Below are 25,652 nucleotides of genomic sequence, written 5' to 3'. Positions count from 1 at the left end.
TCAATTCATCAAAACATTTAGAGACATACAAATAGACACTTCTATATAGTTAAAGAACAGAACAGGAATTCATAAAGGAGGTAAAAAGGGAAAAGATACATATACAGTGAGGGGAAAAGGGGGGCGGTGGGGGGGATTCCGATTTTACAGGGGCCAGTTTCGAATTGCAGCCGTCCGTAGGTGCCCTTTGAGAGCGGTTTTGACATTTGACATTCAGCGGAGGTCGTAAGGAACGGGGATCGAGCCTGTGACGTGACGTCAGGCAGTTGTGTTCCTCTAGTCTAGACCAGGGGTGTCCAAACCTTTTTCAAAGGGTACCGAGGGCCAGCTGCACCTCCTGGCATACTGATTAATACAACAAAGTCACATACAAATGCATCACATTATTATAACTATTTTATTTAACTACAGTGCGATATCAATTAGACTTGTACGTGCATGTGTGCGTGTGCAGTGACATATGTGGATAACAGACGCTATATTAATACAATTACAAACAGTCACAAGATGTGGAAATTCACAGAAAAGGCATTGCACCTGTTGCCATGTAATAAACAACAATGCAACATGTCCAATCAGGTCTCATGCAATGTGCATACATTTGAAATGTAATAGATCAAGTTGGAAAACATCACACCAAAATTAACCAGTCAATGTCAACTAGATCTAGACAATGAGAAACTATAGTGGCCATGAACAGCAGGTGATATAAAAACAACTCGCTAGTATCACACCACCATTAGGCTAATGCCATCATCAAGTGTGAGTTAAGAGGTGTCTTCTATCTACTTGTGATTCTCTGGTCTATGTGACTCTGTCCCAGAGAGCACTTCCAAAAAAAAGATAATGTAAACATTAAAATATATAATATTGATAACAGCTATTTTTACAGCCTGGAATTATTTTTATTTTTTTTGGGGGGAAAAGGGGCACTTAGGCAAAAGAGAAGGTGCCTAAGTCCCAAAAGATGGGGAAGAATTGACTAATTGAGGGGGGGAAAGACACTCAGCATTACCTCCACTTCCATTATCAAAGAGTTTCATCTTATGTTGATTCTTTGATGTTTCTGACATTTGCATAAAGTGCATCAGCTGCATGTTGAGGTCTTGATGAGTGTGACTGAAACATAAATTGAAATAATCTGATTAGAAGCTTTACAGTTTGATGAATGTGTTGGTGTTTTTATCTCTCAATTGGTTCATTGAGTTCAATTATTCTCATTCCAGTTTAATAAATCATATAGTGATTATCTGTTTACTGGCAATTTGCTCAACAATGAATAACAGTATGACATGATCATATATTTAAACAGTATACTGTACCCTTTGGAACGTGATCACTGATGAGATCGATCCAGTACTTCATAGACGCTCTTGTCGCCTAAGTGGACCAATTGTTTATTTTTATTTCAAACATTACGGTGATGGACTTATTGCCAGCTAATGTTTTACATTAAACTATTTTAATTTAAACCTATTGAGACGTGTTCTTAATAAGCAACATGATTGGTTCAAAGACTGACCGTGTCGCAGTGGGCAGTACATGTCATCAGAAGACCCACTTTGATTGGTCTGCTGGTGTCCAGCTGAGCCCTGATTGGTTCCCTGAGGCTGAATGGGTCTGTAAGGAAGGGGATTTTTTTTAATAATATATATATATATATATACACACACACACACACACACACACACACACACACACACACACACACACACACACACACACACACACACACACACACACACACACACACACACACACACACACACACAGTATACATACTGAGTATGGAATCTAAAGCCATGTCCGACATACAAAGATCAATTAATGCTTTACTTACTTGACACAACATGGATCTGTTAAGGAAAAAAAAGGCCACATTCAGTAAGTAGTATGTACATCTTTAATGCTTCACATTGCTCACAGCCGAATGGCTTAAAGATCACATATATTTAAGCAGGAGCCTGACCATTTAGGGTTTTAAAAACAAGCAGCAATATCTTAAAATCTATTCTGAAGGGCTGCTAGACCTAGTGTAATGTGCTCACTTCTGTTTTTGTGAGTCAGGAGCCTGGCAGCTGCATGCGTTCTGTATCAGTTGTAGTCCTTGAATATTTAGCTTACTGATACCCAAATAATGTGATGCATTTCATAATTCTCCTATCAACTCAGTGGCCTTGTGGTTAGAGTGTCCGCCCTGAGACTGGGAGGTCGGGGTTTGATCCCCGACCGGGTCATACAAAAGACTCTGAGAAATGGGACCCAGTGCCTCCCTGCTTGACACTCAGCATCAAGGGTCATGTCCAGGGGGTGTACATCAAGCTGCCTCACGCTACAGTAACAGGCTCGGCAAGGCTTGCTTACTTATTTCATAATTCCTACAAGCTGAAAGCATGTGGACATTTCTGCTAACTTGGGCATACATTTACATCAAGGTTGTTTCACGTTGGGGTCTAATAATCACCTTGTCAGGGTTTATTTCTCAATAATGACCTGCTCCCCATTGATTATTCCTTGTGTATGGGAAGTCTCTAAATGGCTGCCTGGACATTAATGACATACCTTTGCACTTCTTCCAGAGACACAGGCCCAGGATCAGCAGAAAGATGGAGATTCCAACTGATATCAGAGCGTAGAAATATGGAGGCAGAGAGGAAGAGGAAGTGTCCGGATGGTTGTTGTCTGCAGCAGAATAATGAGACACATATTCCTCTTAAACGCACATTAAGAGCTGTGAATCTATTTTAATGTCAGTCATTTCAATTCAATTCATTTCAATAATTTTAATTTATGCTAAAAGTAGGGAGGATGCATCATTGAAAAGACTAAAGACAAATCACTTTTGACCATAGTTAGGATATTGTTATTGTTAAATATTAAATAAATATTGACATTGGACTACATGACATTTTCTTCCTGTATCTCTCCTTTACTTACAGAGAACATCAATGGAATGAGGTGACGACGTCTGGGATCCATGTTTGTTTGTCCCCCGACAGGTGTACTGTCCGGAGTCTGCACGAGACACGTTGTCCTTCACCAGCTGAGGACCAGTGGAGATAGTGCTTCCTCCGTCTCTGTACCAGGTGTAGGTGTCTACTGGAGGTTTGGCATCACAGCTGCAGGTCAGAGTCACTGTGCTGCCCTCAACCACTTCTCCTGGTGGATTCACTGACACTAAAGTGTTTTCTGGAGGGTCTGTGGAGGAATATTAAGCTCCGTTTACACAAATATAGGTTACAATATTTGATGTTCTCGGTATGAACAATGACAATAATAATTAATGCTTTTGAATCAAGCAAATTAATGCCATATCATTTTGATCTTAATGAAATGAAAACCTCACAGTGAACATTCAGAGTGACTCCAGGTGAAGTGATTGCAGCGATGTTGTTCTTTGCCTGACAGGAGTATGTTCCACTGTCACTGGGTTGGATGTTAGAGATGGTAAACGTCTTATTCTGTGCTACTACAGTGTTGTCTTTGAGAAGGATGTAGCTCTGGATGGGTGGATTTGATCCACTGCTGCTGCAGCTCAAAGTGACTGAGTTTCCTTTGACAACATCTCCTTGTGGACTTACTGACAAAACCACATTCTGGAGATCATCTGTTGGAGAAAGAATATAATAGGTGTACTTTTACACAAACTCCTAAGAGGATAATCAGATCCATAATCAGATCCAATCAGATCCATAATAAATAATGCTTTTGAATCAAGCAAATAATTCCATATAATTTTGATCTTAATGAAATGAAAACCTCACAGTGAACATTCAGAGTGACTCGAGGTGAATTGACTGCAGCGATGTTGTTCTTTGCCTGACAGGAGTATGTTCCACTGTCACTGGGTTGGATGTTAGAGATGGTAAACATGTTATTCTGTGCCACTACAGTGTTGTCGTTTTTGAGAAGGATGTAGCTCTGGATGGCTGGATTTGATCCACTGCTGCTGCAGCTCAAAGTGACTGAGTTTCCTTTGACAACATCTCCTTGTGGACTTACTGACAAAACCACATTCTGGGGACCATCTGTTGGAGAAAGAATATAATAGAGAGGATAATCAGATCCATTTCAAACTAACCCCAGTGTAAATAAAATACTGAAATAATGAAAAGCGATAAAATTCATGAGTTTGTATCACAACGCACCAGCGATCATTTTCCACGTTTTGTCAAGAAACAGGGGATACTTTGTAACTAGAATGTTTAGGTCAAATCAGCCCCAAATTTCTCATTTGATATCTAAGCCTTGAACACATTTAGGTGTCAATATTTTGTTAAAGTTATAATACCTAACTACCTTATAATACATAACTACTGGCAACATGAACCATAGTCATAGCAAGAATGGCCTGTAAGTTGTACTTTTACAAACTATGTTTGGAATCATGTTGCTGTGAAGAAACAGCATAGTGGATATACTATGCATCCTGTCGTGGATAAAGATACGAATGAGGGGACACTGCTCGCAGCTTTCATTGAATATGATTCTTCTTTGAATGTGCTGTTGTATTAATTAATTGAATGCATCAAAGACAGAATGGAACAGAGTCAGACAGAGAAAGACTTAAAAGCTCACATGAACTCATATAAACTCACACTGCACATCCAACCTCACAGCGGCAGACTTCCATCTCTCTTGTCCTTTAACAGCACACTGGTAACCCCCAGCATCCTGGATTTTGGCATGGAATACTGGGTTGGGTACTCGTTGTTCATCTTTAAACCAGACAATTGTGGGACGTGGTACACAAGATATTTCACAGTAGAGTATCACCTCTCCCCCCTCTGACACAGTGTTCCCATTCTTCAGCTGTGCAGTCAGTCCTGTTCAGAAGAATAAAAACAAGATGGACATCAGTTGGTGAGATTATCAGAAAAGATTTGATTTTGATTTCATGAAAGATTAAAACGGTATTGTTATTTACCGGACAGAGATTCAGATAGTCTGTAGCTATTGAGACTGGACCCGTACGCTGCATCTGTTGTCCGAAACTCGAAGTAATAACTTCCCATATCACTGTATTCTATGTTATTGATCTTCAGGGTGCAAACGTGGCCGTTATCACCAGTGTATTGAAAACGACCTTGAGGTTCAGAGCCACGGAGAAGTTCTTCTCCGTTCTTGAACCATCTTGTTTCAGTGACAGTCTGACCCCATGGGTAGTAATATGAACATCCAATATATACTGACGATCCTCTGAGGACACATGGAGGTAGACTGGTGTAGGTCACTTTCCACTGACTACTACAGACACCTGTACAAGACAAAAAAAAGAAACCCTGGTAAATATTATGATTGTTCTTTTTTGAGAGGTGCAAACTGACTATGTCCCAATGTTTACCAGTAGGGGCAAAAGTGGAGCTGTTGTGCCAGAAACAGAGAGAGAGATAGTGTTGCACTGTTGCCTGCTAATTACAGAGAGAGAGGGAGGGGGGGGGGGGGGCAGGGGGAGAGGGGAGTTGCACCACTCAGTTCACACGGGTGTGATTTCTTCATCATATCAGGTAATATATATATATATGTGTGTGTGTGTGTGTTTTTTAACTCAATATTTCATATATTTATCTGTACGTATATGTGTTGGAACCATTTCAAACTGTCCTCACCAGGTACCAAGAGCAGAATGTCCAGGATCACTCTGATTGTCTTTAGAAACCTCATGGTATCTTGAGGTGAAAACTGACCCACAGCATCAAACTGCAATGAAAACAACCAACTAGTAATGTTACTGTTAAATTACTGTACTCTCTGTTCTGTAATAAGATATAAGATAGTAAATAATACATCTTTTACCAAGTCTCACCAATGCTGGTGAAATGGTACAGTAGCCTAAATGTCAAATAGCCAAGCAATATAACATTTACTATAACATGTTATAAATAAATAAATAAATACATGAATAAGAAATAATGTAGAGTAGCTCAGTCTCTTGTGCAAGTAAGAGACATCACTTAACAGCAGATTATCAATGGATTGTAAAACATCTGTGTGAATGGAGCATAAATATCATACAGTGTTGATTTCGTCGACTAAAACTAAGACGAAAAATGTTCGGCGACTACCTTTTTTCACTGACGAAAAATAAATGGAAACTAAATAAAAACTAAGCTATGATGACTAAAACGAAGACTAAATATACTGACAATTTATAAACAATAAAAACTAGACTAAAATGTTAGGAAGCGACTAGTGGACAAGAGATCCAGACATCCAGTATATAGGTAATTTTACAATTAGTTGCATGCTGAAAATAGCCGATCACAACGCGCGCTGCGACGATCTACGGCATCAGTAGATCAGTTACGACGGCATCAAGGCCCGCCAAAATACATTTTGTTCGACTAAATAAACTGTAGATTTAGTCGACTAAAATCTTATGATGTTTAGTCGCCCAAAATTAGACTAAACACTAAAACATTCCAGGTGACAAAAATGTGACAAAAACTAAATGCATTCAAGAGACTATGACTACAACTAAAATCAAAATTTGCTGCCAAAAACAACATACATAAATTTAATTTAGTTTGTCAAACACGTGTCGGTATATAAGATACAATCCTGTCAGTGATTATATCAACTAAAGTATCATTGCTGCTAAATTACGGTGAGGTATAATTCAGACACTCACTTGTCTAGAGATCGTCTGTCCAGTCCAGTGTGTCTACATTAACAACAGTCATCTAGACCAGGGTTGGGCAACTGTGACGATGGCGAGGGCCACTATATTGCCACACTCACTCCAGAGGGGCCACAGTGCATGTTATTGTCGTGGCAAAAATAGACGATCTCAAAACGCGTCGCAGTGCGACACGTTTTGAGCTTGTAGATCAGCTATTTTTGCTATTTTTTAATTGAAACCCGGAATATTTTTTTGTCTATTTTTTTAATTGGAATCCTGAAAAGTAACTTTTTTTTTTTTTTTTTTTTTTTAAGATATTTTTTTGCGGCTTACGCCTTTTATTGATTTTTGAAGGGACAGATAGTAGGCTGACAGGAAACGGGAGAGAGATGGGGGGATGACATGCAGTAAAGGCCGTGTCGGGTCCGGGAGTCGAACCCGCGGCACACTGCGACTGGATTACCAGTCCGGTGCCCAGACCGTTACGCTACGGCCTGGGCCAAAAGTAACTTTTTTTAATTGAATTTCAAATGCATTTAGTTATAGTTATATGTTAACTTTATGAACTGTTAACATAACTACATTGGACACAAAAAGACAATAACATTTTAATACTAGTCATTTAATACTAGTCATGAAGTAATTAAAGCGGCTTTGGAATTGTAACAGCTGAAATCAATACTATGTCAGTATTCTGATATTAACATGAGGGCCACATTAAGTGAAGGTGGGGGCCATATGTGGCCCCCGGGCCGCCAGTTGCCCACCCCTGATCTAGACACTACTGACAACGGATCAACAACACACACCAACTAAACAGAGAAGTGGAGGTTAAAACCAATAAGTGTTGTTTACTCCCTTCCTTCCTGCTCACACTTAAGAATACAGAAGTTAGGACGTAAATATTCATACTGCTGACTTTTAGTTCTCTGTATTAATTAGTTACTTGTATGTTTAAATAAATCGTACAAGCTGATCTACTGATGAGGTATGGCATGAGAAGGCCTGGATCTGTACCCCACAATAACCCAGAGACTAATACAAGAACTTAAAAAGGAGAATAAAAGGGAAATCACCATTACGGTCATACCAGGGAATAGAAACAATGATCAGTAAAATATGTGCGTAAATAAGGTGACCATGAAATTTATGATGTCTAATTGACCAGCCTATAACGACTCTTTGACAGTATAGTCTGGGCAAAAGGAAGTGCATTTGCAGAGCTAAATTCTTTGCACATGTGGTAAACCACAGTGAATCAGCCATTAGTTCAGTGGAGTTTGAAGCAGGGTGTATTTAACGGACTCTGTCCATATTTGTCACACGTCGGTGTCGCACATTGACAATAGACAACCTACTGTACTACAAGCCAATCTACTAGTCAATCTACAGCACTCCACAGCACGTGCTGTGAGCTTGTATATCTGCTGTTTCCAGAGTGCAACACTGCAAACAACAAATGATATGAGGTGTTCATTCAACGCTGAGAATGGAAGAATTTTCACTCCCTGTACAGTACAAATGTATGTCTTCTGTGGGTTGCTTTCAACGTTGGTCTTCCCATTAACGTAGGTATTAATTTTACCGTTGTCACAGTAAAGCACAGTGGAGTTTTGGGATAGGCTCAAAGTTCGCCATCAGAGGTGCAATATACTGAGTGGCTGTTAGCATCCTATGGATGATGTCGCCTGTGTAAATGAAACCTGTGAAGGGAAGCATGCACACACGCACGCACACAGGTCAGGTCACCCTAAGTTATTTTGTAGGGCGTGAAAACACAATGGATATAAACCATTTCATGACCTTGGAATTGTATGGTTCCATCTGATATTCTGGACTGAAACAAACCTACCTTATCCCTCAACACATTTTAATGATTTGTAATTCTCACAATGTGCAGGCAAAGGCCGTAGAACACTTACCTCCAGTTGCCACAGTGATTTCCTTTGGTATATATATGGCCATAGAAAGGAAAGTCAAAGGACAGATTCACTCTCTGAAAGCAAAGGGAAGCATATACAGTAAGTCAGAGAATAAGGAAAATACACACAAGTATTGAGTTCAGTCCAGTCTTTGTTCTATTCAGTTGGGAAGTAAAATCTAATCTAATCCACTTTATACACAGGAGATAAAGACTATTCAAACGAATCTCATAAACAGAGTCCATACCGCTGCTTGCAAATGTGAGAACACTCAGATCTACAGGTAAAACTAAATTAAAAACTAAAGGCGATAGAGCTTTGGCGGTTGTAGCCCCTACCTTATGGAATGAATTACCCCTTTCCCTAAGGAGGGCAGAATCTGTTGATACCTTAAAAAAGCTGCTAAAAAACAATCTTTTTCGTAAACACTTTGGTTTGTAATACTGTCTATATCTATGTACTTTACTGCATGTTTATATATTTTATCACAACTCTACTGTATTGCATTGTGTTGTTTTATTGTTGATCTATGTGATGCTCTTGTTTTATTTCATTTTTTTTATTGTACAGCACCTTGTGACATTTGTTTTTCAAGGCGCTTTATAAATAAAATGTACCATACCTTACCTTACCTACCTTACCTTGTCTGCGGATGGTGGACAGGAAGCTATATGGACCTTCCAGCTGCCCTCTTCCATCACATCGATGTCCACCCAGAGCTCTCTGCTGGCAGGGTCTCCTGAGCCGTAGATTTCAGATGTATAGTAGATGGGCGGCTGTGGCTCAGGAGATAGAGCAGGTCGTCCAATGATCCATGGGTCAGCGGTTCGAATCCCGGCTCCTCCTGTCTACATGTCGAAGTGTCCTTGAGCAAGACACTGAACCCCAAATTGCTCCCGATGTGCTGGTTGGTACTGCTGGTTGGTACCTTGCAATTTGGAATCCCACCAATTGCACCAAAGCTCCAGGACCCGCCGCACAATGTGTCTGATTGGCTCCCAGGCAGGCATAGTTTTATTGAGGTTAGTTTTAGGCATAGTTGCAACAACGAGAACTGTCAATCACAGCGACTAACGGGCCAATCACAGCAGGGTTTTCCTGGAGCTTCGGTGGGATTCCATATAACGCCCCACTTGCAGTATCGTCACAGCCCACCAGTGTCAACCCCACAGGTTGAGATTCACTGGTCTAGAGTCACTCTAGACTCGGGTGTAAGTTCTGCTCTAACTGCTCATAAATAGTGTTCTGCACTGTACTACAATATTAACCTACCTGCACTATCTGTGTAGAATTGCCATGTCCTTCCTCAATCAGCAGGTCAATGTCAGACTCCTCTAGGTGGTTGGTGCTGATCTCGGTAGTGCTTATCAATGGCCCAACTATAGGGACACAGACTTGGTCCTTGAACCCCCTCCTGCACCTCATCCCGGGGCGCTCTTCATTTATGTCGGCCCCTACTTCTGGAGGGGCCGGTGTCTTGGTATCAGGCTGGTAGACTCCTATGGATCATAAATTAAATTCATTATTGTCACTTCTTTCTTTGTGTTTGAGAGAACCTTTAAAGTTTAAAGGTCGAAATGTACCACCGGGAAAGCATTTTTGTGTCAATTTTGAGTTGGCTATTCAAAAATGGCAGATATACAAGCAGACAGCTGTTCTAATAACATTTTCAAAATCTTGAAAGTGTCCTTGAGCATTTGCAAATGCCGAACCCCTAATCGCGCCCGATGAGCAGGTTGGTGCCTTGCATGGTTTCCACCGCCATCGGTGTGTGAATGGGTGAATGTAACGCACAATCTATGTAAAGTGCCTTGGATAAAGGCGCTATATAAATGCACTATTTACTATTTACCTAACAGTACCCGTTTGTTGCACTCCCTCTGGTGTTGTGGGTGTGGACTTCGTTTACATTTGTCCAAATCTCACAAAAATCGGCACACATGATCTCCGGACCTATCCGATTAAAACACCAACTGCAGAATTTTGATAGTGCGTATCGTTCGGCCGTAATCGTCGTCCGAATATAGTAGGAGGGGCCTATTTTACAAAGAATCATGAACGGAATGATTGATTGATTGATTGATTGAAATATTTATTAACAGTTTGTAGAATTTACAGAACATTTTAAGCACAAACAATACAAGGACTGTTAACTGTGAGTGGACGACCCAATTAAGCATTACACTTGTTTACAACAGGGTCCACATTGTTCAATTCATCAAAACATTTAGAGACATACAAATAGACACTTCTATGTAGCTAAAGAACAGAACAGGAATTCATCATATAGGAAGCAAAAAGGGAAAAGATACATATACAGTGAGGGGAAATGGGCCGGGGGGGGATTCAGATTTTACAGAGGCCAGTTTCGAATTGCAGCCATCCGTAGGTGCCCTTTGAGAGCGGTTTTGAAGGAGTCAAGGGATTCACATGTCTTAATGACTGTTGGTAGGGCGTTCCACATTTTGGTGGCATAGGAGCGAAAATAATTTAGTCCCTTGTTTGTGCCGAATCTGGGTTGTACATGGTTTGTTGCACTCCCTCTGGTGTTGTGGGTGTGGACTTCGTTTACATTAAGGAAGTATTTAGACAGGTACATGGGTATCTTGGTGGTGTATCGAATCTTGTGGACCAGACCCATTGCAAGATGCTGTACTCTGTCGTCGACCCTAAGCCATCCCAGCCTGTCAAAGTGGGCAGGGGTGAGGTGGGTTCGGGGGGTGAGGCCAAGTAGGACCCTGACCAGTTTGTTTTGGGAGGTCTGGAGCCTTGTTTTAAGGGCCTTTGAGGTGCTGTGGTACCAAGAGGTGGATGCATAGTCAAAGAAACCTGTTAAGGTCTTCAAGGTGTTTTTGCTGACCAGTGAGGAGATCCTGTAAAGGAATCTTGTTCTTTGATTGACTTTTTTGATTACGTTGGTGGCCATTTTATCACCGGAAAGATTGGCCTCCAGGATGGAACCTAGGTAGGTAATTTGATCTTTTCGTCATCTGCGAACAGGAACAAGTTGCAGTCACAAGCTGAAGTCATGTCATTAACATATAGAAACAGTAAATGTCCGATCCATTCCAAATTTGAATCGCATGTCGCGGGTGGTTCAATCAACCAAGTTCCAAAAGCAATTCCATTTTCATCCTTAGGGGGCACCGCAAATGTGAGAAATGTAACTGCAAACCACAATTTGCAAACTGCATTTCTACAAAATTGCGACCTTTCTAGTTTATATTCATATTTGAATAGAAAAGAGAGGTCGCACACAATGTTTCGCGAGGCATTGTGAGCTTGTAGATCAGCTATTTTCAAATGGTCGAAATGTATATAGGGTTGAAGTGGTTACAGTAATTTATGTTTTTCTAATCAAAATGTAAATCTTCAAAGTAACTAGTAACTAAAGTTTTCAAATTATTGTAGTGGAGTAAAAGTACAAATGTTGGCTCTGAGATGTAGTGGAGTAGATGTAAATGTATTGGAAATTGGAATACAGTCAAGTAAAGTACAGATACCTCAAAATTGTACAGTATTTGAGTAAATGTACTTAGTGACTTTCCACCACTGGGTTAACGGCAGGAGAATAATAATAATAATAATAATAATACATTTTATTTATATGGCCCCATTCACATTGCAGAAGCTAGCTTCTGCTTTAACTTCGTGGTCCCATGTTATCTCTATGCAGAGCAGCTTTTGCGTTTTGAAGCTTGGAATTAACAGCTTTTCTTTTTTGCGTTTTTCTTTTCTCCCCAAAACTTTTAACTCAATCTTTGCTTCATGGGGGGTCCCTGGAACAAGATTTCAGATGGGGGTCGGCGGCCAATTACATATATTTTTGGGGTCCTTGACATGAAAAACTTTAAGAACGACTGACATAGAAACATCAGAAAACTGTCTTCAGGTCTAAATGGGTCAAGAGCGTACCGGACCGCATCTCCATGATATGATCTACTGCACCACGGATATGTCAACATGAAGTCGAAATGAGTCATAGTTCTCTCTTTTTGTATCTTTTTGTCATCAGTTTCCTCCTTTAAGTGAAAGAAAAGTAGTGTCAAAATATCTTTTGTATATTCGGTTTCAAAACAGGCCGTGCTGGGGCCCTTTACTTTAGAATCATATGATAGACTGACTGATCAGCTTATGTTCTTTCACCACTTTATTATTTGTATATGTAACATGCATATTGCATAACGTTATATGAGAGCCGCTATAATTAAGATTTCCATGGTGAATGCCTCTGACTTAATTGGCCTAATTTTCTACAATGCCCACCCTGCTCTTTGGGCCCTGCAGGGCTTGTGCCCAGAATTTCCCATTCAGGAATCCAGCTCTGACGCATCCCCAAAGCTAGTTACCAGACTATTGTAATTGTAACACTTTATTATCATTATTATTATTATTATTAGTACCAGACTATTGTAATTGTAACACTTGGTGTTACGTAAAGTGGGCTATAACAGCCCACTTTACAGTTTGCAAACTTGTAAATATTTGTATGTGGTGCAGGTGCATATGATTTTATTATTTTCCCTATATATTTGTTTGTTTGTGTGCGCGTGTGTGTGTGTGTGTGTGTGTGTGTGTGTGTGTGTGTGTGCGCGCGTTGTGATGACCCATCCTCTTTGTGTGAAGTCACTGTTCTGATAGTGTTGTTCTCTGTCCATGAGGAGACCAGACTGCAGGGGTGTGCCTAGTGGAAGAGGCACCTGACTCCAATCTGGCTAGGAGTACTTAAGCAGGCTGGTCAAGGCCATTCTCCCTCTCACTCCTTCCCAGGAAACATTGTTTGGTTTTGGTTATTTTGGTCCTTGGTTAATGCACCTGCACATACACTCTCACACATCCATACTTGCACTACACTACTGATACAACTGATGACTCACACCCCACTTTAACTGTTAAATATGCTTTGGTTTGACTAGTTTACAATAAATACATGTTTTTTTGGCATTTACTCCTGTGTGTCGTCTCCCATATTTGTCATGGTTAAGTCCGTTCATGACAGCGTGCGTGCGCGAGAGAGTGCACAGCGTGAGATTCTGTTGCCTGCGGGTGATGAATTATGCCATTGGATACCCTGCCTATCTGAAAGAACACAAAACTTTATATGTACATAGTCGGATTTGATACTTTTTCCCCCCTCATGTCTGCCAAAGGTTTGAAAATAATAAAATCATATGCACCTGCACCACATACAAATATTTACAAGTTTGCAAATCAGGTTTCCTGGAAAATAAGCTACAGTTATTGAAGTATGAACATCAAAACCTTTTGAAAAAATATACTTTACCTCCCAAACTCTTTACAATAAAGTGCTTGAGCTTTCTCTTTTTACAAGGACTGTTCATTGTTGTAGGCTACATAGTTGATTTCCGTACAGAGATCAAGTCTAAATGTGTATGCAGTCACAAATGGCACTGCCTCGCATCCATTCGATTCTCCCCCTCTCCCAACAGTATTTGTGTGTATGTGTGTGTGTGTGTGTGTGTGTGTGTGTGTGTGTGTGCGTGCGTGCGTGCGTGCGTGCTTGCACATTTTCTGCATGTGTGCACACTCAAGACTATAGTGTGATATTACAGTCTGACCTGCAGAAGGTGCCCACCTTCTAAAAAGCAGACATCCTTTGTATTGGTGTGAATAAGACTGTGTTTATGGACACCACTTTCAACCTGGTGTCCCTATTTTGGGCAGGTGTGAGCTAATTTTGTCATTGCAAATTGTGAAAATAGCAGATCAGCTATTTTTTCGCACGACACCGTTGTACAATGAAGTATAAAATGGGGTTGAACTGATCATGATCATATTGCAACAGACCTTTCCACACACCTATTTTTTCTGAATTGTTGATGTTTTTTGTTGCATAATACGTATCTCACCATGGGGCATTCGTTATGGAACTCAAATGCAGTCTTTGTTTAATAAAAAAAACAGACAAAAAAGAAGAAGAATGAAATACAGAGGTCATTGTCTTTTGTGGTTTTGAATTGATTACATCCTGCTCTGCACGAATACATATTGCCACAAGTTAACAGATTGATAACTGATGCTATTTTAAAAGAATAATCTTTTCTTAATTCATTTTTTCAAAGAGCGTATTTACAAAAGCAAATTCATCCAACTTGTCCTGAACGGAAGCCACCTACCAAGAAAGATAAATCATATTATGATTGGACTGGGTCTCCAGCTATTTTATGCTGATTCTTTTTTCTTAAATGAAACAAAACCGTTAGTAAGGAATTCTGAAACTATTTGTGCTGTGTAAGCCTCAGGTATCCAGCTGTACACACTCAGTAGATCCCAACATGGACTGTTGATATTGCTATTTGCTAAATAAACAGTGCCCTTAGACTGTGTTATAAGAAGAACATTGTTTGGTTGTTCCCATACATACTTTCCTTTTATTTACAAATTATTCAAAGCTTGTTTTAATATATTTCTCCTCAGGTGATATTCTATGTGTTGCATTACATTTTCAAATGTATATACTAATAAAATAAAGTAAACCATGATTTCCCAAATATTCTAATACACCTGCGAACACGCCTCTGGCTCGCTCATTGGCCTGTAGCCACAGATTAAAGTCAAATCCATCCTATGCGAACTAGTCTATTTGGACTTTTCCTCCGAGGTTTGAAATTGCTCCCAATGAGCAGGTTGGTGCCTTGCATGCTTTTCTCCGCCATCGGTGTATGAATGTGTGTGTACAGTGTGAATGGGTGAATGTAATGCACAATCTATGTAAAGCGCCTTGGATATAGGCGCTATATAAATGCACCATTTACCATTTATATAGGCTACAGTACATACTGTAGGTTAAATTCGTCCTCTGCATTTTACCCATCCTGTGAACTTGTTGATCTGTTATTTTCAAATAGACTAGCCTATAGGGTTAAAGTGGTTAAAGTACTTTGTATGCTGTAGTATTAGTAATCACATTTAGCAGGGACTCCCCTGAACCCCCCTCAGATTCCCTATGGCTGTCAAGTTCAAGACAGAAGGCCTTGAACTTCACACAAAAGTCGAAAGGTTAACTACTCTTCAATACACAACCTTTTAAAATAGTTCAAATAGCTGATCTACAAGCTCACAATGCCTCTGTGAAACTGCTATATACTGTATGCTGCGTTTTGCCCGTTTCACTTCGTGAACTGTTGTACACTGGTAATTGGTAATATGTGACGTGTAGTCATAGGCAGAATAGATACCTGTGTGAAATGAGGGTCGCTCTTATCATTCATCATCTCATTCCGGCCAATCACAATTTGCGTCCTCACCTTCGTCATCAATAGTACAAAAACCCTCAGAGTGAGAGGCTAGCACCCCTCAAAAATAGATTTCTTCTGAAAATATCTACAAGCTGAGCTTGGCCATTTTCACTATTTTATAAACTGCCTGCTCTATTTTGAGGGGCGCTGTCTTACACAAACATTAAATTCCCATTGACAATAAATGGACAATTTTACATCAGTGTCTGAGCAAATAGGCATAGTGTCTATTATACATCATGACGATGTAGAGAGCACCCCTCACTTCTTTTTTTATACTATTTAATAGGGCCTAAGTGGTATTTTTTTCCCCACAATGTGTAAAAAGAAAAGTGGTCAGTGTGGTTATTTTTTCTTCCTGGATATAATGTCTGGGTTTCCGAGGCTAGTGTGGCTGCAGAGTAAAGCCACCATGTGCTAAAGGTGTAATCACAGAGCTATCTGGTCGTAGGACAGTGTCTACAAGAAAACATAAGTGGGTTTCAGAATTCAGATGAGCCGGTCTTAATTTGTTAACTGGACAGCGTGACAATGAATTGAACATTTTCTGTAAACATACAACTGGACAGCAGTGAGACAGCATTTGACAGCCCTCCTGGGAGTTGCACCCAAATCCCAACATATAGCTGGCATGTACTACCTACCAGGGCTTTGTTTGCTATGTCATCGCTACTTACCATCACTACTTGCATGTGACTAAATAAATTTAAATAGGGATGTGTTGTAGTGTTTGATAACGAACCGTCCAAACTCCAAAGCCTCAACTCTAAATTTGACACTAGTTGGCAACATGCTGAACACACAGAATCCACAATCATGTACACTACACATAAAGGCACCTACACATGTCTCAAATAATATGAATACACACAATCAGAACACCCTAGAATTAACAGCAAACAAGAACATGGCATTTCATAACATTTCATCTCTCTCTGGGAGTGGGACTGCAATCTGGACTATATTATAATGTTTTGAAAATAGCCGATCTACAAGTTTGTAGATTTGATTATTAGGCTAGCATGGACAATCACATAACTTAGTGCCTAATATAAAATCCCAGGGTGATGTGATCTAACAATCAATCCTTAGGATATTATTATGCTAGCATGGATGGACACATAGCACACAACTTAGTACCTATTATAAAATCCCAGGTTGATCTAACAAATCAGTCCTGTGTGATCACCAACTCACTACAACTTGTCACTGTACAGTGAGGCTCACGGTGTGAGCTGCGTTAGCATCACGCTAACGTCGTTAGCACGGCCTCCCTTGGCTCAAAGAGGACCAAATAAAAAGCAGGCAATCTAAACACACAATGTTACATTAGTTTATAATGTTACATGTTCCAACAACAAGGCGCCGTACCTCTGTGGTGAAGGTCTGCTGTGCTCGCTCCATTGCAACTGCCTGCATCCTGCACTTATATCACACATAACGGTGGAGATAAGATATAAAACTCGTGCCCAAAATGTCTTAAACACAAACACAACACAACACACAACACCTAAAATCGGAACGTTATATTGGCATATCAAGCACCAACAGACCGTCAGAATTTGCTCACCAGACCTATAATTAATTAAAATTGAATACATTCCCAGTCCTCCTCCCAGTCCTGAACGGGCGCCGCCATCTTGGTTGGCCGCTCTGATGTGAGGGGGCGGTAGCCGGGGGCGGGGATTTAGTCAGTGAGATTCAAAATAGGCTCAGGAGGGTGGTAGACTGGTGAAACCACTCCCCCTGCTGGACAACATTTGCATTCTGCATGGAGGGTGGGGCACTTTCGGAAATACCGCACCATTAGTTTGCATTGCACGATTGCGGCCTTATTCTGCTATATTTGCTGATCTTAATTTAATTTTGGCCTACAGAAAGAATAACCCTGAAAAAAAGAATACAAAAAAAAAGAAACCTCACTCTTAAACAACACAGATGGTAGACTTAATCTACATGTTAATTTCACTCGTCCATATGTTAAAATGTTATACTTTCAAAGTTTCAAATTGTTTTACCTGTCGGCTGCTCGGTTGCTAGGCTACAGTGCAGTTCAACATTGGCCACGCACACAGCACCTGTGTTGACAACAGTTTGGACCAATGAGCGGGACTCATTGGTCATGTGCCAGCCATGTGCCAGCCACGCACACTTGATTCGCTCTGCACGGGCGCCTGTCAACCTATCACGAGCTTGGGTGCGGAAGGGGGAGGAGCAAATAGTCAGGTCCGAACGCACAGTGTCCAGACTTGTCCACAATTTCAGAAGACGTCGCGCCACCATCCTGACAAGCAGCACCCGCAACACCTGTCCGCAACTGACTCGTTTCTTGAGACAGACCGTTGACTAGTCTGTCCCGGCGCTGTTTTTCCTTTATTTTTTGACGACATGGCTTCTCAGATTGGCAACTGATCGACGACACGCACCGTGGTCAACTTTAACTTGACGAAAGCGCAAGGAGCACTGGAGCAGTCACTCGCAACGGCTCGTTTCGCCAGCAGATGGACCTCCAAGCTTGGCGACGGCGGTTCACCACTAGGTCCGGGGACTCTTTTGGATAGCATACCTATTTTGGTTTTTTGAAGTTGTTTTTATGTATGTACTATGTACTAGTCTGTCTCGGCACTGTTTTTCCTTTCTTTTTTGACGGGCATGGGCTCTCAGTTTGGCAACTGACCGAGGACATGCACCGTGACCGTCAACTTTAACTGGACGGTGAAAGAGCAATGGCTCGTTTCGACGACGTTAACCAATCACCAGGCCCGGGGGACTCTTGGATACCGTTACATGCAATTGCATGCAGGTAGATGATTTATTTTAAGAATTAGCCAGAATCATTACGTTTCGTTTGTACTTGGTTTCTCTGTGTGTGGTGGTGTCCGTGTTTGTGTGTTTAGGGTTAGTGCTGGTCAGAGCATGAGTATGTCAGATGTCTAGATATCGGGTGCTCTGCAGGCAATTTTGGCCTGGTTCTGGCTCTGTACGAGGCCACAAAGCACCATCGATTTTTCAGTTTGGGAAACTGTTTTGATCGTGTCAAAACACGACAGTTGCTACTAGCTGTTGTTAACTAGCTGTTCTTAACGGGAGGCATACTATCATCCTTCGGAGCAATGCTCCGAGGTGCGCTGCGGGTCGGGAGAGGGTTGCGGTTAGGTTTAGGTGTCTGCCCCGGGGGAGGTTAGGGTTAGGGTGAGGGAGGAGGTAGGTTGTCGTTCGGACCAATGCTCCGTCGGATGAAAGTACTGCACTCGTTGTTAACAAGCTGTTGTTGCTAGCTGTCGTTAACAAGCTAGTAGCAACTGTCATGTTGAATGCGTATGTCATCTGATACTAACGTCCGAATTGATATATTTTTTCAAACACAGAGATTAGGCTATGTTAATGTCAGTTGTAATATGCTAACGTAATGTAGCCTAATGCTAACGTAAAAGTACACAATGATTTTAAAACTTTAAAACTGTAACCGTTATAATTAGGTGCGGAGTATTTTTGAACATGGGACTTGGCGCTTACGACCAATGAGAGTGACTCATTCCGCGATGACGTCACGGGCGGCCAATCACAACAGTCCTTTTCCGGGACTTTCCTTGCCTTGGGAGGACTTTCCAACTGTCTGTTCTGCCGGAGATAAGTAAGCCTGGGACCGAGGCTACTGTTCTGCTAGTCTCGCGTTGGTTGTTTGTCATGGTCTGCTGATTCACGAACACAATACGTTGTGAGCTTGTAGATCGGTTATTTTCAAATATCCAATGCATGCACATAGTTTTAAAGTCATGATGTGGCCTTTTTCTTTCGGCAGTTTCTGACTTGTTTTCATATCCTGGTTGCTTATTTCTCCCGCAAAATCTGGCAACGCTCCTCGTACAGTGAATGTTAACGATTCAGGGACTACTCATTTTACCAGTGGAGGGTGCTAAAGTTCTGTAAAAGTAATGCAAAATGAAACATTTAAGTTCATTATTTTTGTGTGTTATTTGTCCTGTTAGAAAGACGCTAATAACGGTAATGGTTGGTTGTCTGTTGGCATGGTTAAATACGTTGTGGTTGGTTAAAATCTTATTGAAGGTTGGTTGTACATAGTTAAGGTGTTGTTGAGGCTTGATTGATGAGTCATATTTCCCTTATTATGCATAATTTAACATTTCGGTTTTTGAAATTGTGTCTTTTAATCTACATAATGAATGTTTTATGTTATTGTACTAGTATTATATGCTGTTACTTTCATGTGTCGATTGTATTTGTATTAGGCTATATTAGGGTTGTTACTGGTGTTAGATGTGCAGATCAGGTTTTCAAAGTTGCATAGTTGCAGATTAAACCTTTCCATAGATTCCATAGACTTGTTTGACAATGACAACACTATTATTGTGTGCTGTTTCATTGTTTTCAGTTGCGTATTGTGTTTTGCACTTGCTGTTTGTAATGTGTGATCTTAATTATAATCATCTCGTGTGTCATTTATCTCATTTTACAGGTAGAGGCTGAACTCCAGAAAAGGGGAAGACCAATGATGGAAGGAACTGAGTAAAACGCTGATGTGAAGTCTGTGGACATGAAGGTGGACATGAAGCTGGGGAGAAGCTGAGGTATCAGTTCGGTCTGGAGGCATCGGGAACATTTCGCTCCATCAGAGGAGCTAAGGTGATGGAAGGACATTTTCCCAAGGCGAGCGTCAGACGAGCATTTTTGCCCTCCCCCAGCTCGCCCACTGGTAATGTTGAGAGAAGAATGTTTCCTGTCATTACTACATGCGCTTCATTTTCTGTGCACGGTAGGTACGAAGTGGGTAAGGTGTATAATCATGTGACAATGTCCACTTAACTGTATTGTTTTCAGTAGCATATTTGTTTGTCTTTTCCCGGGCTCTTTGTAATGTCACTGCGTGAACTTATAATGATCTCGTTGTGTGTGTGTCATTTTACAGGTAGAGGCTGAACTCCAAAAAAGGGGAAGACGAATGATGGAAGGAACTGAGTGAAACGCTGATGTGAAGTCTGTGGACATGAAGGTGGACATGAAGCTGGGGAGAAGCCGAGGTATCAGTTCGGTCTGGAGGCATCGGGAACATTTCGCTCCATCAGAGGAGGTGAGGTGATGGAAGGACATTTTCCCAAGGCGAGCGTCAGACAAGCATTTTTGCCCTTCCCCCAGCTCGCCCACTGGTAATGTTGAGAGAAGAATGTTTCCTGTCATTACTACATGCGCTTCATTTTCTGTGCACGGTAGGTATGAAGTGGGTAAGGTGTATAATCATGTGACAATGTCCACTTCACTGTATTGTTTTCAGTAGCATATTTGTTTGTCTTTTCCCGGGCTCTTTGTAATGTCACTGCGTGAACTTATAATGATCTCGTTGTGTGTGTGTCATTTTACAGGTAGAGGCTGAACTCCAAAAAAGGGGAAGACGAATGATGGAAGGAACTGAGTGAAACGCTGATGTGAAATCTGTGGACATGAAGGTGGACATGAAGCTGGGGAGAAGCCGAGGTATCAGTTCGGTCTGGAGGCATCGGGAACATTTCGCTCCATCAGAGGAGGTGAGGTGATGGAAGGACATTTTCCCAAGGCGAGCGTCAGACAAGCATTTTTGCCCTTCCCCCAGCTCGCCCACTGGTAATGTTGAGAGAAGAATGTTTCCTGTCATTACTACATGCGCTTCATTTTCTGTGCACGGTAGGTATGAAGTGGGTAAGGTGTATAATCATGTGACAATGTCCACTTCACTGTATTGTTTTCAGTAGCATATTTGTTTGTCTTTTCCCGGGCTCTTTGTAATGTCACTGCGTGAACTTATAATGATCTCGTTGTGTGTGTGTCATTTTACAGGTAGAGGCTGAACTCCAAAAAAGGGGAAGACGAATGATGGAAGGAACTGAGTGAAACGCTGATGTGAAGTCTGTGGACATGAAGGTGGACATGAAGCTGGGGAGAAGCCGAGGTATCAGTTCGGTCTGGAGGCATCGGGAACATTTCGCTCCATCAGAGGAGGTGAGGTGATGGAAGGACATTTTCCCAAGGCGAGCGTCAGACGAGCATTTTTGCCCTTCCCCCAGCTCGCCCACTGGTAATGTTGAGAGAAGAATGTTTCCTGTCATTACTACATGCGCTTCATTTTCTGTGCACGGTAGGTACGAAGTGGGTAAGGTGTATAATCATGTGACAATGTCCACTTAACTGTATTGTTTTCAGTAGCATATTTGTTTGTCTTTTCCCGGGCTCTTTGTAATGTCACTGCGTGATCTTATAATCATCTCGTTGTGTGTGTGTCATTTTACAGGTAGAGGCTGAACTCCAAAAAAGGGGAAGACGAATGATGGAAGGAACTGAGTGAAACGCTGATGTGAAGTCTGTGGACATGAAGGTGGACATGAAGCTGGGGAGAAGCCGAGGTATCAGTTCGGTCTGGAGGCATCGGGAACATTTCGCTCCATCAGAGGAGGTGAGGTGATGGAAGGACATTTTCCCAAGGCGAGCGTCAGACGAGCATTTTTGCCCTTCCCCCAGCTCGCCCACTGGTAATGTTGAGAGAAGAATGTTTCCTGTCATTACTACATGCGCTTCATTTTCTGTGCACGGTAGGTATGAAGTGGGTAAGGTGTATAATCATGTGACAATGTCCACTTAACTATGTTTGTCTTTTCCCGGGCTCTTTGTAATGTCACTGCGTGAACTTATAATCATCTCGTTGTGTGTGTGTCATTTTACAGGTAGAGGCTGAACTCCAAAAAAGGGGAAGACGAATGATGGAAAGAACTGAGTGAAACGCTGATGTGAAGTCTGTGGACATGAAGGTGGACATGAAGCTGGGGAGAAGCCGAGGTATCAGTTCGGTCTGGAGGCATCGGGAACATTTCGCTCCATCAGAGGAGGTGAGGTGATGGAAGGACATTTTCCCAAGGCGAGCGTCAGACGAGCATTTTTGCCCTTCCCCCAGCTCGCCCACTGGTAATGTTGAGAGAAGAATGTTTCCTGTCATTACTACATGCGCTTCATTTTCTGTGCACGGTAGGTATGAAGTGGGTAAGGTGTATAATCATGTGACAATGTCCACTTAACTGTATTGTTTTCAGTAGCATATTTGTTTGTCTTTTCCCGGGCTCTTTGTAATGTCACTGCGTGAACTTATAATCATCTCGTTGTGTGTGTGTCATTTTACAGGTAGAGGCTGAACTCCAAAAAAGGGGAAGACGAATGATGGAAGGAACTGAGTGAAACGCTGATGTGAAGTCTGTGGACATGAAGGTGGACATGAAGCTGGGGAGAAGCCGAGGTATCAGTTCGGTCTGGAGGCATCGGGAACATTTCGCTCCATCAGAGGAGGTGAGGTGATGGAAGGACATTTTCCCAAGGCGAGCGTCAGACGAGCATTTTTGCCCTTCCCCCAGCTCGCCCACTGGTAATGTTGAGAGAAGAATGTTTCCTGTCATTACTACATGCGCTTCATTTTCTGTGCACGGTAGGTATGAAGTGGGTAAGGTGTATAATCATGTGACAATGTCCACTTAACTGTATTGTTTTCAGTAGCATATTTGTTTGTCTTTTCCCGGGCTCTTTGTAATGTCACTGCGTGATCTTATAATCATCTCGTTGTGTGTGTGTCATTTTACAGGTAGAGGCTGAACTCCAAAAAAGGGGAAGACGAATGATGGAAGGAACTGAGTGAAACGCTGATGTGAAGTCTGTGGACATGAAGGTGGACATGAAGCTGGGGAGAAGCCGAGGTATCAGTTCGGTCTGGAGGCATCGGGAACATTTCGCTCCATCAGAGGAGGTGAGGTGATGGAAGGACATTTTCCCAAGGCGAGCGTCAGACGAGCATTTTTGCCCTTCCCCCAGCTCGCCCACTGGTAATGTTGAGAGAAGAATGTTTCCTGTCATTACTACATGCGCTTCATTTTCTGTGCACGGTAGGTATGAAGTGGGTAAGGTGTATAATCATGTGACAATGTCCACTTAACTATGTTTGTCTTTTCCCGGGCTCTTTGTAATGTCACTGCGTGAACTTATAATCATCTCGTTGTGTGTGTGTCATTTTACAGGTAGAGGCTGAACTCCAAAAAAGGGGAAGACGAATGATGGAAGGAACTGAGTGAAACGCTGATGTGAAGTCTGTGGACATGAAGGTGGACATGAAGCTGGGGAGAAGCCGAGGTATCAGTTCGGTCTGGAGGCATCGGGAACATTTCGCTCCATCAGAGGAGGTGAGGTGATGGAAGGACATTTTCCCAAGGCGAGCGTCAGACGAGCATTTTTGCCCTTCCCCCAGCTCGCCCACTGGTAATGTTGAGAGAAGAATGTTTCCTGTCATTACTACATGCGCTTCATTTTCTGTGCACGGTAGGTATGAAGTGGGTAAGGTGTATAATCATGTGACAATGTCCACTTAACTGTATTGTTTTCAGTAGCATATTTGTTTGTCTTTTCCCGGGCTCTTTGTAATGTCACTGCGTGAACTTATAATCATCTCGTTGTGTGTGTGTCATTTTACAGGTAGAGGCTGAACTCCAAACAAGGGGAAGACGAATGATGGAAGGAACTGAGTGAAACGCTGATGTGAAGTCTGTGGACATGAAGGTGGACATGAAGCTGGGGAGAAGCCGAGGTATCAGTTCGGTCTGGAGGCATCGGGAACATTTCGCTCCATCAGAGGAGGTGAGGTGATGGAAGGACATTTTCCCAAGGCGAGCGTCAGACGAGCATTTTTGCCCTTCCCCCAGCTCGCCCACTGGTAATGTTGAGAGAAGAATGTTTCCTGTCATTACTACATGCGCTTCATTTTCTGTGCACGGTAGGTACGAAGTGGGTAAGGTGTATAATCAAGTGACAATGTCCACTTAACTGTATTGTTTTCAGTAGCATATTTGTTTGTCTTTTCCCGGGCTCTTTGTAATGTCACTGCGTGATCTTATAATCATCTCGTTGTGTGTGTGTCATTTTACAGGTAGAGGCTGAACTCCAAAAAAGGGGAAGACGAATGATGGAAGGAACTGAGTGAAACGCTGATGTGAAGTCTGTGGACATGAAGGTGGACATGAAGCTGGGGAGAAGCCGAGGTATCAGTTCGGTCTGGAGGCATCGGGAACATTTCGCTCCATCAGAGGAGGTGAGGTGATGGAAGGACATTTTCCCAAGGTGAGCGTCAGACGAGCATTTTTGCCCTTCCCCCAGCTCGCCCACTGGTAATGTTGAGAGAAGAATGTTTCCTGTCATTACTACATGCGCTTCATTTTCTGTGCACGGTAGGTATGAAGTGGGTAAGGTGTATAATCATGTGACAATGTCCACTTAACTGTATTGTTTTCAGTAGCATATTTGTTTGTCTTTTCCTGGGCTCTTTGTAATGTCACTGCGTGAACTTATAATCATCTCGTTGTGTGTGTGTCATTTTACAGGTAGAGGCTGAACTCCAAAAAAGGGGAAGACGAATGATGGAAGGAACTGAGTGAAACGCTGATGTGAAGTCTGTGGACATGAAGGTGGACATGAAGCTGGGGAGAAGCCGAGGTATCAGTTCGGTCTGGAGGCATCGGGAACATTTCGCTCCATCAGAGGAGGTGAGGTGATGGAAGGACATTTTCCCAAGGCGAGCGTCAGACGAGCATTTTTGCCCTTCCCCCAGCTCGCCCACTGGTAATGTTGAGAGAAGAATGTTTCCTGTCATTACTACATGCGCTTCATCTTCTGTGCACGGTAGGTATGAAGTGGGTAAGGTGTATAATCATGTGACAATGTCCACTTAACTGTATTGTTTTCAGTAGCATATTTGTTTGTCTTTTCCCGGGCTCTTTGTAATGTCACTGCGTGAACTTATAATCATCTCGTTGTGTGTGTGTCATTTTACAGGTA

The 25,652-nt window shown here is 41.9% G+C and overlaps 1 protein-coding gene and 1 long non-coding RNA gene across 2 annotated transcripts; both read right to left on the bottom strand.

The window, feature by feature from the left end:
* Nucleotides 1-1,521: 1,521 nt before the first annotated feature.
* LOC310858692 lies at nucleotides 1,522-2,625 on the bottom strand. Its single transcript, XR_014569223.1, has 3 exons — nucleotides 2,563-2,625; nucleotides 1,841-1,856; nucleotides 1,522-1,620 (listed from the first exon to the last, which is right to left on the bottom strand). It is a non-coding gene; the product is annotated as an uncharacterized lncRNA (long non-coding RNA).
* A 304-nt stretch (nucleotides 2,626-2,929) lies between these two features.
* Nucleotides 2,930-17,442, bottom strand: LOC310858287 (B-cell receptor CD22-like; the record flags this gene model as incomplete). Its single annotated transcript, XM_083764393.1, has 9 exons — nucleotides 2,930-3,198; nucleotides 3,347-3,607; nucleotides 3,765-4,028; nucleotides 4,599-4,826; nucleotides 5,610-5,700; nucleotides 9,186-9,320; nucleotides 9,817-10,043; nucleotides 17,175-17,228; nucleotides 17,403-17,442. 9 exons carry the CDS (start codon nucleotides 17,440-17,442, stop codon nucleotides 2,930-2,932), a joined length of 1,569 nt encoding a protein of 522 aa, XP_083620519.1.
* Between the last annotated feature and the right edge of the window lie 8,210 nt (nucleotides 17,443-25,652).

The sequence above is a fragment of the Protomyctophum parallelum genome (assembly GCF_964188405.1).
Source record: "Protomyctophum parallelum genome assembly, chromosome: 5".
Lineage (NCBI taxonomy): Eukaryota > Metazoa > Chordata > Actinopteri > Myctophiformes > Myctophidae > Protomyctophum > Protomyctophum parallelum.
This window is presented reverse-complemented; position numbering and strand designations above follow the sequence as displayed.